The 12,994-nt window shown below is 34.8% G+C and overlaps 1 protein-coding gene across 4 annotated transcripts in view; it reads right to left on the bottom strand.

Annotated features, from left to right (window-relative positions):
- Window positions 1-2,471: 2,471 nt before the first annotated feature.
- The window catches only part of PDE3A (phosphodiesterase 3A), a 320,464-nt gene continuing 309,941 nt past the window's right edge, over window positions 2,472-12,994 (bottom strand). For all 4 annotated transcript variants that reach the window (XM_012447662.3, XM_064377771.1, XM_012447663.3 and 1 more), the window contains exon 16: window positions 2,472-11,025. In XM_012447662.3, the coding sequence (XP_012303085.2) occupies window positions 10,784-11,025 (242 nt within the window). In that variant the 3' untranslated portion in view covers window positions 2,472-10,783. The remainder of the gene's footprint in view (window positions 11,026-12,994) is intronic.

Raw genomic sequence — 12,994 nt, 5'->3', positions numbered from 1 at the left:
ATTGGGATCAATCACTTCCTCCCCTGATGGTTCAGTAACATGAAACAACAAAATACCTGAATAGTGGGCTCGGTTCCAAAGTAATGGAATCATTGTTTGTTCCGGTGAAAGTATCCCTCACTTGGTAATTATTTCATCTGAACAAACCAAACCAAAATTTTTAGAGATAGGAAGCAAAATCAGTTGATTATGAATGATAATAGTGAGGGGAACAATTCCTACTTTCACACCTTAATTCCAATAGCCACATATTTTAGGACAAATATCCACATATGAGTGTAAATGGTTAAGAGCGTTAGCATTATCAGATTGTAACCAAACCTCACAGGAGTTACAGGTGGCCTCAATTTTCAGGAGGTTGTTTCTACATTCTTGACTGGGTTTTTCTTCCATTCCCCATTGTCATTGTTGCTTTTTGCAATTAGATCACCAATTTCATTATGAGCATGAGCTACCGTGACGTGGATGGAACAACAGTGTGGCCCGTATGCCTTCATGTCTTCTTTATATTATTCATTGTTTTATTGATTTGTGGAAGATGGAATTTCACAATGTCCACACACACTAATCCCTGGGAACTGTCAATATGTTAAATTACATGGCTAAAAATATTTTTCCTATGTAATTAATGTCACAGACCTTAAAATAGGAAGATCATCCTGGATTGTTTGGGCCCAATATAATAATATTATATAAATGTGTCCATAAAAGCAGACAACTTTATTTAGTTGGAGACAGAAAAGATGTGTCAGAAGTGGAAGTCAGAAAGTCTGAAAGTATAAAAAAGGATTATGTGTCATTGCTGGCTTGAAAATGGGTGAGGAAGCAATGCTAGGAGGAATGCAGGTGGCCTTAAGAAGCTGAGAGGGGTTCCCAGAGACAGCCAGTAAGGAAAAGGAAACATTGGGTTTAAAACCTCAAGGAGCTATATTCTGCTAAGGAGCTAAATGAGCTTGGGTGTGGATTCTACCCTGGAGCCTTTAGAGAAGAGCTCTGGCTGGCCAACACCTTGATTTTAGTCTTATGGATTCCCAAAGCAGAGAACCCAGCCAAGCTCATCTGGACTTCTGACCCACAGATCTGTAAACTAATACATGTGCATTATTTTAAGTTACACAATTTGTGGTTACTATAGCAGAAATGGAAAACTAATATATCATTTTGATCTACTTCAAAGTTCCTGAAGACCAGAGACCAGGCCATCAATGAATCCACCTCAGGCATCAGACAGGGAAAAGCCAATCAAATTGATAATACAAGTAGCTGCTCCACTGCACTGAGTGCTGAGTAAGATGCAAACCCTTCCTCACACCTCCCCAGCTCTGTCTGGTCCCAGTAACCCAGAAGATTCCAGAAAGCATAGGCTACTACATCAAGTCTGATAGATCTCTGCAGAGGTGGGCCTGGGCTTCCTTTCTTAAGCCAGAAACATGTTCAGGACATGAAGCAGCTCCAGGACTAAAATTAGCGAGGCTGTTGCTTAAATCTATTCTAACAAATGGAAGTTTCTAGTTATTTAAGAACTGATTTTTTCTTTTTCTTTTCCATCGGTCAGGGTGTTGTACTCATATATCGAATTCTACCCCTTGTGGTTCAGCAGGCTTGGGGGTAACCTGTAAAGCTGGACTAAGTGTGAATTGGTGTGAACAAGGACAAACTAATCTGATGTCTGAGGCTTCCTATATTAGGTAATGATCATAGTAATCCCTCTCCTCTGGCCTGGATGTTAGAACTTACCCACTATTACCTCTTATACCATGTAATTTGAATTTTTCTTCCTTAAAAGTTGTTTTGAGAACAGTGAAATGAAGGATGGAGTTGAAGGTTCATACTACACTGCCAAGAAATAATCTCCCTTCCACTCAGAGCCATAGCATGACTGTAAGAGGAAAACTCTAAGAGAGGGGTAAAATTTACAACTCAAGAAGGCATAGTTAATCTCACCTTCTTGTGCTATGTATAGTTGGAAGAGTGTGTGTGTGTGTGTGTGTGTGTGTGCATGCACTGGAGAGGGTAGTTTCAGGCCAGAGCAAAGGGGGATTTGAAAACACCAGTCTTAGGAGTTGGGATTTGATATCATAAGTAACGGGGAAATAATAGGTGTAGATTGAAGAATCAATTCCTTAGGGAATCTAGGTAGAAATATAACTGTCGATTTTCTAAGACTCTAAAGATGAATGCCAGAAATGTGGGTATTTTGGCTTTGGTGTTACTTGATTAAAGAAAGGACACAACTTAGTTGCAGAAAGTTGGATAATTACATGTGGCTGCGAATTCATTAGTGATAGTGAGAAAGATGTGCCCATAAGAAAATAAGTCCAACAAAGTCCCTTGGAGATTGTAGGAAGGCCAAGAGATGTCTGTCTCACCACAGAATAGGTTAGGTACCACACCAGTCTATTTGCATATAAGAGGAAAGCATGCCTTCAGAGGACTGGAGGACGTGGATTGTACAAATACTACATACATCATAATATCACAGAATTATTTTTATATTATACATTATCTTGACATCATAACATCAACAACATCTATGACATAATTTCAATAATTTTGAGTATATATTTACTGTAAGATATATATTTACATATATAAAACCAAGAGGCACTTCCAGTAATTCTGGCAAAAAGGGAGCATCAACATAGCATCTAAGCTAAAAAATAAAAATAAATACAATTTATCTATTTTTTTTTTCTGTACAGATTCTACCTTTTACAAAACATTTCTCAGCTGCTAAGTCTGTCACTTAACAATACTTGTGATGGGATGATACTAACTGTTGCTACATATATTAAATGGAAGATGCAGGTGAAAGGACAATATTTATTTCAATTGCAAAATGATTACTTAAGTTCAAAAGCCTCACTCTTGTTTTTCTAGAAGTTGAAAAATTTGGCAAAGTTATTAGTTAATAAACATATTCAGGTCTGTCAAGCGTGGTAAGAATTAATTGTTAAAAATTGTAATGTACAAATGACATCACTACAGTGTCACTTTGGTTGGCAGTTATTTGAAAATATTGCTTTTTAGGAACAGCAAATTCAGTTAATTAAATACTCTCCGGTTTACAAATATCCTTCAAGGTCAAATTTTGGGGCCATATTAATTAGAACTTGCCAATGCCAGGCTTTTTTTTTTTCTTTTGTTTTCTGTCAGGAAGAGGTAATGACTGGTCAGAACAACTGCCCACAGAAATCCAAGCACATTTTAATGCAAAAATTCAAATCAAATTATTCAAACCAACCAAAACCCAAAACACTCTAAATTCAGATTAAAGTTCCTTCAGTCACATATTCTAATATAGAAAGCCAGGAAGAATCTCATTTTTATTATTTTGCATTGAGAGTTAGAATATCCATAAAAGCACCAATTTTCATTTTGTGATTTGCATGATAGAAATCTTGAGGAAGAAATATCATGGGGTGGTGATATTTATTTCCAGTGCTTATCAACTAACAGATTGTCCTTATTGGAACAAAATGGTATGCATTCTTCTGTGAGAATATATTAAGACATAAACTGACAGTCAGTCATAAGTGAAAAAAAAACGCCAGTTAAGCAAACATAATATGCTAAAATTCCCATGCAAATATTTTACAGAGTATAAAAAATTTAGTGATTTCTTTTAAGCTGATGAACAAATATGTATTAAGTAAAGCCATTAAAACCTCACTAACAGGTGACATATAGATGTTAGAATTATTATTTAAAGTTAGCAATACTATAATACTAAATTATATTTATAAATAGTTAAAATGAAATCTCTAATGTAAGATGGAGTTTTTGACCCATAATCAGTTGGGAATTTTAAAAGGGACAGGAAACTGCTATCAACCAACACTTTATATACACAAAGCACTATTTATTGAAGTAGATATACTTCAAACAACTGTTTTTAATTTCACATTGAACATCTGAGTATTTTACCTTTTTTAGGGAGTTAAAAATTACTAGAAAGAAAATCTTGCTCTTCAAAAGTTATTCAAGTAGCAGTTTTCAAGCTAATTCAAGGGCTAATTCACATTTGGAAACATGTCTAAATGCTCTTTGTCACAAAAGAAGTCAAGGTTGAACAGTAGATCCATAGGTCATTTCACTCCAGAGAAACTAAGCTGGTATGTATCAAAGATGGAGGGGTGTCCTGGGATGCCCTGCAAGTTTTATGTAGTGTTCACTCCCAATCCACAGCTCTTGCTTTTCTATGCTTCTCAGTTCCATAGGCTTTACAATGAAACCAGGCTTGGGGAACTAGAACTTAAGTTGAAGGCCATTCTTTCTATTATGGCAGAGGAGAATTTCTGGTTATTTTTTGGTTACTAATATTGAGTAAGAGAAGTATAATTGAAGAGAAGCCATGCTTTCCTCCGATGGGTTTGGCTTTGTTTCTTCTTCATCTTTTTTTTTTTTAAGGTAGTAACTAAAACTGCCCAAGCAGCCAATTTTTTTTGATATTGTATTACAAACAGTCTAACACAATGATGTTTTTATAGAAAGCCAATATTTGAACAACCTTGTATTATTCAAATTGTATTTTATAGGATGAAAAGGCTTTTAGTTTCTAACCTAGTATTATTTACATCAAAAAGCTTTCAAAAAGTTAGAGCATAACTGTTAAGACAGGATTTTGTTCATTTTCTCAGTGGAGAGTACATGGTACAGCTGACAGTCTAGTGGGTCTTTGGAAGTTCATCTGATTTTTGTTTTGAAACAGGAAAGGAAAAATATCCTGCTGTTATTTGTTTAATTTGAAATAGGAACTTTCAATGACACTGAAATATTAGTTAAACCATTAAGGCTTACAAAGTTTTGTTATTACTTTTTTATTAATGAATTTGAAATTCTAACCTATCTGATCATGCTGGGCAGATTAATGCAGTGAGTGTGGTTTATTGACTGGTCAGTGTTTCATCTGTGAAAGTCAATATGAATAAGATTTAATTTTTCTTAGTAAGAATGGTAAATATTTGGCCTTTTGTGTTAGAATTTAGTAAAATAAAATATACATTAATAGAACACTTATTTTATAATAACACAAAACATAATAAATTGCTGAATAGTATACTCTTTTGTCTTAGGGAAAACTCAGAAGAGCTCAAACTATAATTTGTACAAAGTTAAATTGACATTAATTTTTATCTAGTGTATTTGAACCCTTCCTTCATAAAATATTTTCCCCCATGAGGCATGGAGAATATTAGAAAAAGAATTAAATATTCTTTCTAGTTTTCTGTTTATATGTTACTATGTATGATTATATCAAAATATTCAGCCTCTGATTATATGAAAATAATCAGTAGTTTATAGTTCTGATTATATGAAAATATTCAGTACCATGGAATGTCATTTTGCGGGTTTCATTTTAATTGAAAAATTAAAAAAAAAGCTTTGCTTCCAGAAAATAAATCAAATTTAAACATTCTTGAGAATACTTATCTATGATGATTTATTATTACTCTTTGAAGCATTTTTGGTTACATTGAATTATTTGCATAATTAAAGAACCACTTCTTAATTTGAAGCAATTAGGAAATCATTGCTTCATTGTCGGAACATAAACATGTTCAACTTTTTTTATTTGTAAGGAGAAGGCTTTTCTTCTGTGCTCCACAGCTTTTCAAGCAAGCAGAAACCCAACGATATCAATGTGTGTCAAGTAATCAACCTTAAAAACATATGGAAAAAAACTAGCCGTCCTTCGAAAGAAAATGTGGATTCCTTTTAGAACCTTAAACACATGTCAAAAGGCAATTTTGTTTTCCATTTATACATAATTCTATATACTGTATTTTGTGGTCTTACCTACACTAAAATAATTTATACTAGATCGGTATTTTTGAATCAACAGATGAACATTGAGTTCCACCATGTAAAGAAAGCCTTAATATTCAGTGTCATGTCTTCAAACATATTTTGCAAAAAAAATGTTTGTTTTATTTCACCATTTGTTAGCCTGCTGTTAGAATGATTTGCTAGTGGAAACACAAAGATCAATTCAAGTTAGGTAAAAGCACCATTAGGTAAGATAAAAGCCACATTTATTTTAACAAATACAGTGTGTAGGCAATAGCATACATTGCCTAACTTCCATGGTGCATAACATAGACTGAAAAACATGTTACTGTTCTCTGAGCATGGTTCATTGGTGTGAAACATACAATTACGTTTGCAAGTCTCAATTTAAGTCATATATAGTTTTTAGCTTAACTCATTGTTTGTAGTGTAATTTATTCCCAATAAGAATTTGAATATATTCCAGATGAACAAATTGATGTGTGAATATAGGACCTAAAACTGATATATTTCTTAATAAGAAAAATTTAATTTTGGAATATTCTTTACCTAAAATTGCTGATTTCTTAATCTTAAAATTGAATTTTGTTGAACATTTAAAAAATGAACTGACAATATCAGCAAATTCATACTTTTAAAGACACAAATCACCTAGGACAATGTTATAAAATGTGTTGCAGCTGGTTTAATCAATGAAATAAACTCAGTTTGGTTTCAAAGTACATAAATATTTTAGCTTTAAATTATCTGGAATTGAGCTACTGGCATTGGAACTTTTATTAATATTTCTTCCACACATATTAGCTAATAATCTCTAAAAGAAGGGGAATCTTGTTGGTTTTTTCTAAGTTATGAAAGTTCATAGAATTTTGTTTTATTGGAGTGAGTGTTCTACCAGTTTGAGAGGCAGTTTATTTGCAAACAGCATATAGTCACGAAAGGCATTAAACTGGAATCAGGGTGATGATGACAGAAGACGACAAACCCTTACTGAGGTTTCCATCATTATTTTAGGAGTACTATAAATGATGAGGACAGTGGAGAGCCCCATACTGACATGGAAGCACCAAGAATACCTCCCACAGCAGAATTAAATGATTTTTAGATTATTCACTTCTCATTAATCAGGATTTGATAATCACACACTTAGTTCACTTTTATAAATTAATAATTTCAAACTTTAGACTTTATAATGATAATTTTTATAATTTTATTACTTAGAAAATAATTTATATTTTTCCATCATTTAAACAAAGAGTAGGCCTGAGTCTCATGCCTTCTGCACAGCTTTTTACCTTCAAAGAAAGTTCTCTGGGTAAGATAGGCAGGGAATATGATGAAATTGCAAATTAACAGTCTACATACATCTAATATGAACAGTCTGTAAGGTATTCCTTTTCTTTAGTTTTAGGATTGCAATGGTAAGATTTGTTCTGCTATTCAACCAAAAGGGAATAATTAGAATCAGGTATTCTATTTTTAGGAAGTGAATACTTTCTTGAACAAAATATGAGAAAATTTCTTCACTTGTCAGATGAAGACTAATATAGCTATATCCCTGTACAGAGCTACTGTCTTCATCTTTTACTGAGAGCAAAACCAGGTCTTACATAAATAACAAAACAAAACAAAACAAAAATTACAGCTAACAAAAGTAGAAGTAGTGCTTTTACCAAGGAAACCAATATTTTAAAGGTTTAGATATATAACTGGAAAGATGTTCATTAGCATGCTGAAAATAACACTGATGACACTCAGAATATACCTGGTCTTTTACTTAACAGAGAACCATGCCATCCAGGTAACCAGTTCCAACTTTTCCTATCATTGACTTTATGGTTGTCTAAACAATTATCTTTTTCCCTAGGTGGGCTAGAAACTCCTTCATTTGAAAGACCTGAGTTTATCTAATGGCACCTATAAATAGGCTCATATAAAATTGTAGTAAATTGCAACAAATACATTGGCACCACAGGAAGTAAGCTCTGGAGTTGGATGTGAACATAATAATATTGCTGTCACCAAAAAAGGGGGAGAACCCTACTACCAGAAAATGTCCCTTAGCATCCTATGAGATGTACTGGGTGTGTATGAAAGTCACGTACTTGGAGGATCTTCATCCCTTTATTTATCCCAATTGACTTCTAGCTGTAATAGCAGTTTATTTTTAAAGGAAAATGTATCAATCTGCCTGGATTGATGAACACAATTCTAAAATAAAGATGTTCTGATTGATTTTGCCACTATTATTCCTATTATTTCCTGTACCTTAAAACAAAACAGACAAAACTTGGCAGTTTGCTGAGACTTCCCTTTTGTTAACCAAGCTGGCCACCTACTTGGACTATACAGCATTGATGAAACGGCCAGTAGACTATGATGGACTTCCAGCTGTCCTGCCAGTCCACTCACTCCAAACATAGCTTTTTGTTCAATTAATATTTATGTTAAAGATGGACAGCATTTGGAAAATGGGAAAATATTGGCTTTGTTAAGTAATTACATTCAAGGGGTATGAGAGGATAAATGCTTTTTTCCCCTTCTCTTAATTGCAAGGTAAGAATAGTTAAATTCACTGGCAAAATTTGACTCCCAGTAATTTTTGCAAACAGAGAGACACACAGCAAAGCTAAGAAAATGAAAACAATTTAGTAAGCTCTAAATAATGAAGACCTGGTGTTAACTCAGAAATATACTGAAATATTTTCTAATTATTTAGGTAGAGTCTGCATCCACTTGATCCTTTTTATATTTTCCTACTTATTGGAGAATTTGCCTTGAAACTATGTTTATTTTTTATTGTATTACATTTGCCTTATTTTTTAATGCCATGAATTACTGTAAAATAATGCTTTGAAAGGGAGAGTACAATATCCATTTATGAGAAACATAAGTAATTTTAATGTAAACAATCCTTTCTACTACTTCAGATAAAACAAAAACTAGAAATCACAATCAAGGTTTACTTAGAAGCTAAGATTGTTTAGATAATGAGCAGGTTTGTATATAGTACTGAGGAAGAATCATAACCAAACAGTGTTAGAAAGAAATGGACACCAACTATAAAAATTTGATATTGGTTAATAGTCTTTCATCTGGGAGACATGGACCCAGCATTCATTCAGTTAGTAAAAGTTACTAGTGAAAAAAAGTTCTTTGCAGCATTCTCATTTAATTGGCAAAAAAAAAAATATCAGATTATCATTTAAATTAGAATAGGTATATGATTGGCTGTCCATCGACCTCCATGCAAATGAATCATCATTCCTTTACTGGGCTTGGAAATAACGACAATGTATAAAAAATGGTGATTAAAATATAACTTTATAAAAATGTTTCCCTTTTCCTTTTTTTTAAAAAAAGAATTTACTATCTACAAAAACAAAAAAAAATCTTTATATTTACATCAAGATAACTATCATGACATATATAATAATATGAAATAAAATATTGAAAGTGAGTATCAACTTTTTAAATAGAGGTTTGGCTCACAGCATAAACAAGTGTAGATAAACCAAAACAAAACAAAACAAAAAGACTTTCAATAATAACCTGATCCTCAAATAATCTCTCTCTAGTCTCCCCTGCTGGAAGAAGCATGACTGACAACGGGCCAGATTGCAGATGGAAGCTACCTCAACAAACAGCGTGTGGAATACCACAACAGGGGCTGTCAGTGGGACCTTCACCCCTGAATTCCAAACTACAACCAAACTGTAAGTTGCCAAGAATCAGGCTTTTCCTATGTCTACACAAAAACCCTAGGTTGAAATATTCTCCTTCACCTCTTGCTACATAACCCAGAGTGGTTTTTCTGTTTCCTTTTCTTTTTCTACCACACATTTTGCAGCAAATTAAGAAGACACAGGAGATCATGCTGAAGTATAATTTCCTAAGCCTTCTCTGGCATCATTTAGAATTCTAACCTTATTAAAAGACCTGACTCCAGCTCTTTCCTAGGTGTTTATGTATAAAAAATGCCATCATCTCCTTAAATGGTGCTTTGATCTTAGGTGAGTGACATCCATACTCATAGACAGTTCCTATACATTCATTAGGCAAGTGGACTGGAAAATGCCTCAATCTTCCAGGTTTGAGGCTGGTGATAGAGCTCCTTCAAGTGGTGCATAGCAGTAATGTAATACCAAACAAACATGTGGCCCTCTCACCAAGCCCTTCAGTGCCCTCCATCTGCAAAAACTCCTTTATTGAAGGAAATGGAGGAGGGCATTTGGAATGGCTGCCTCCCAGAGACACTCCAGAGTGAACTTCCTTCTGTTTGTTCACATGTACTCAGTCATTTGCTACAGCTATTCTATGAATTACTGAAACCACAAAAATCTCTTTACATATGCACACACATGCACACAAGCACCCTTTCACACTGTTCCCTTCGTCACACACACACACACACACACACACACACACACACACACACACAGTGTTGGCAGGATGTATCAGAATTCAAATAATGCTCTGGAACTTTCATCCCTCAGTACTAAGAGCAAAAGCTGCTTAGTTGGTAACCTACATTTCCTGCACTGTTTCCTTGCTAAGCCACACCATCTCCTTTGTGATTTGGTTTCCTTTATGATTTATTATATCACAGTGACCACTATATATCTTAATATAAATGTTACTAAATTGTGGAGCCAGCAATTCTGGCCTTCAGTGTGTATGTGTGTGTGTGCATGTGTGTGAATATGTTTTACATGTATATGTGGGAGCTTATATACACACACACATATGTATTTCCTCCTTAAAAAATCCTTAGAAGCTGGTGTTGCAATGTGAAAGCTTCTTTGAGAAAAAAGTTTTTAACAATGTACCTCACTGTAAAAATATACACACAAAATGCGAAGAATCCCAAAATGCAATAGCCATTTGCCCATCTTCTCAAATTTCTACAGTGTTGTGTCTAAATGTTGTGCTGGCTTGAAGAGAGTCTTTGACAAGTCAATCTGTCTGGAAACACAGCCCATTCTATCCATTGTCACTGGTTTGGCTTTGGGGTTGGTATCTCCTCCCCTCTTGGTTTCCCTTTCTCTTCTTCTTCTTCCTTGATAGCCTGGATCTGTTCTGAAGAGTGTGGCTGAGGGGTCTGGTCCAGGGATTGATTTTCTATGCCTGCCAACTGCTGCTCCTCTTCAATGACATTCTTCCACATCTTGTGGTTCTGTAAGAGGTGCTGAGTTATTTGGCAGTAGATTTTTCTCCTTTTGAAAGTCTTTTTTTCTAAAAAAAAAAAAAAAAAAAAAAAAATACACCAAATTAGACTACTTAGTTGTGTGCTGAGCACAAGAAAGTTGTTATCTCTTTTCAGATTATTAAGAGGAATTAATCCATAACCCTGGTTTGTATATTATTATTCAGTTTTGGAGAATGGGGAAAAAAGAGGAAGATGGCAATAATCATTAAAATATCACTGAGAAATAACTCTGTACAGTATTTAATATTTGGCAATGTACAGCTTAAGATTCTGCTTGTATCTTGGTATTGTTTCCATTACTTTCAGGCTCTCAGGACTTTCCACATACATCATTGAAATAACTTGTTATGTCTGCCTCTGTCAATTTAATTCCAAAACATCTATAAGATTGATATATTTAAAGATAGTTTTGATATTCCTCATCTGCTTTATGTGGACTAAAAAATTAATTTCAAAAAGTACTCCCACAAGCTTGCAGAGGACCTCATTTGCATTCTTTCCTTTCTGTAGACTGGCCTTTAGCTACTCTGCTTTTCTTGTTTTTAAAAATCTCTAAAGCCATATCTTCAGGCTGGCACTTCCTATCCTTCTGAAATGCTCTTTGCAACCACTGAGAGTATATAGCCATTCATTTTTTAAAGACTCCACCAGATTTCACTGACTTTTTCTAAGAAACGAACTTTCTTCTAAAAATTCCCATGTTATTCCATATGTACCTTCTAGAGTAGATACTGTTCCTGTTTTTATTTTTTCCTTTTTCTCCTTATCATTATCTCTTCTTCTGGTAACTAACTGTGCATCCAAAATCATTTAGGGGAAACTTTCTCCCCTTCCTTCAATTATGTGGTTCTAGAAAAAGTTGTTAAATTCTACTTCCTTACTCATATCCTGTCTGTCTACAAAATTGTATCAGAGTGGCCCACGGGTGTGTGCATGACCCAAATCAGGCCAGAGTCCTTCCCTGAGATAGTTCCCAGTAGCACAGAATGAATGTGGGTTTGAGAGGTGTAATTGGAGAGCCTTTCTTTCTCCTTTGCTTATGCATCTAGAATGAAGTGAACTCACAGCTGGCTATCATCATTTCAGCCTGTTGAAGAAAGCAAGGCTGAAAGAACAAGCTGTTAGGCAGGTGAGGCAGAGACAAAAGCAGGAACAAGTAAGCACTGATAATAGCCAACATCATGTTTACATGAACCAATAATATTCTCTTTTTGTATATACTCACTCTGTTGGAATTTTATAACTTGTAACCAAAAAAATAAGTTCTACCTTAGTATACCTCCTTTAAGAAACTTATCTTGGAAGAGGTCTTCAAGATGTTAGGTTAGAGGCATCTGGTACTTGCCTCCTCCATAAAGAAGAACCTCTGGAGTAAGTATGTAATCAGACTTATCATCTAAAATATAATTCTGAATTCAACAAAGAAATGACAGGAAAATATCTAAAGTAAGGAAGAAGAGAGAAATAAGGTAGCCTGCTCAGCTGGGATTGTCTATGAGCCTGGAGAGGCTCCCTAATATGAGGAAAGATTAAGTGAATGAACCCAGCCATCCACATTCCCACCATGGACTCCTGCACACCTAGCCATGGGAGAGAGTGTCAACCCATGTGGTGCCTGAACTGATACAGACAACTGCCTGGAAATCATGTGATGGCATTGCTTCAAAGAGGGAGCTCATACCACAACTCACATATCCTCCAAGTCCTGAGCAGCTTAGGAGAGGCACATGTGACCCACTGCTGCCACCAATGGGGTCTAAAGAAAGACTGGTTCACATCACATCCCTGTACCCAGCAAAATTTTACAACAACAGCCTTCCACTAATAACTGCACTCTAAGCCACTGAAGGAATCATAGATACTGTTGATACTGTTACAGTCAAATAAATCATACAAAGGCTGCACTACTGCCTGCACCCAAAATGAAAGCCCGGGAACTTTATCCAACCCACACCATAGATACACCTTTAGGAAAAAGTCTCCCTCACAAAAGAT

This window comes from Aotus nancymaae, unplaced genomic scaffold (genome assembly GCF_030222135.1).
Source record: "Aotus nancymaae isolate 86718 unplaced genomic scaffold, 86718_ANA_hifiasm-v0.15.2.pri h1tg000016l, whole genome shotgun sequence".
Taxonomy (NCBI): domain Eukaryota; kingdom Metazoa; phylum Chordata; class Mammalia; order Primates; family Aotidae; genus Aotus; species Aotus nancymaae.
The sequence above is the reverse complement of the archived record's forward strand: the minus strand, read 5'-3'. Positions and strand labels throughout refer to the sequence as shown.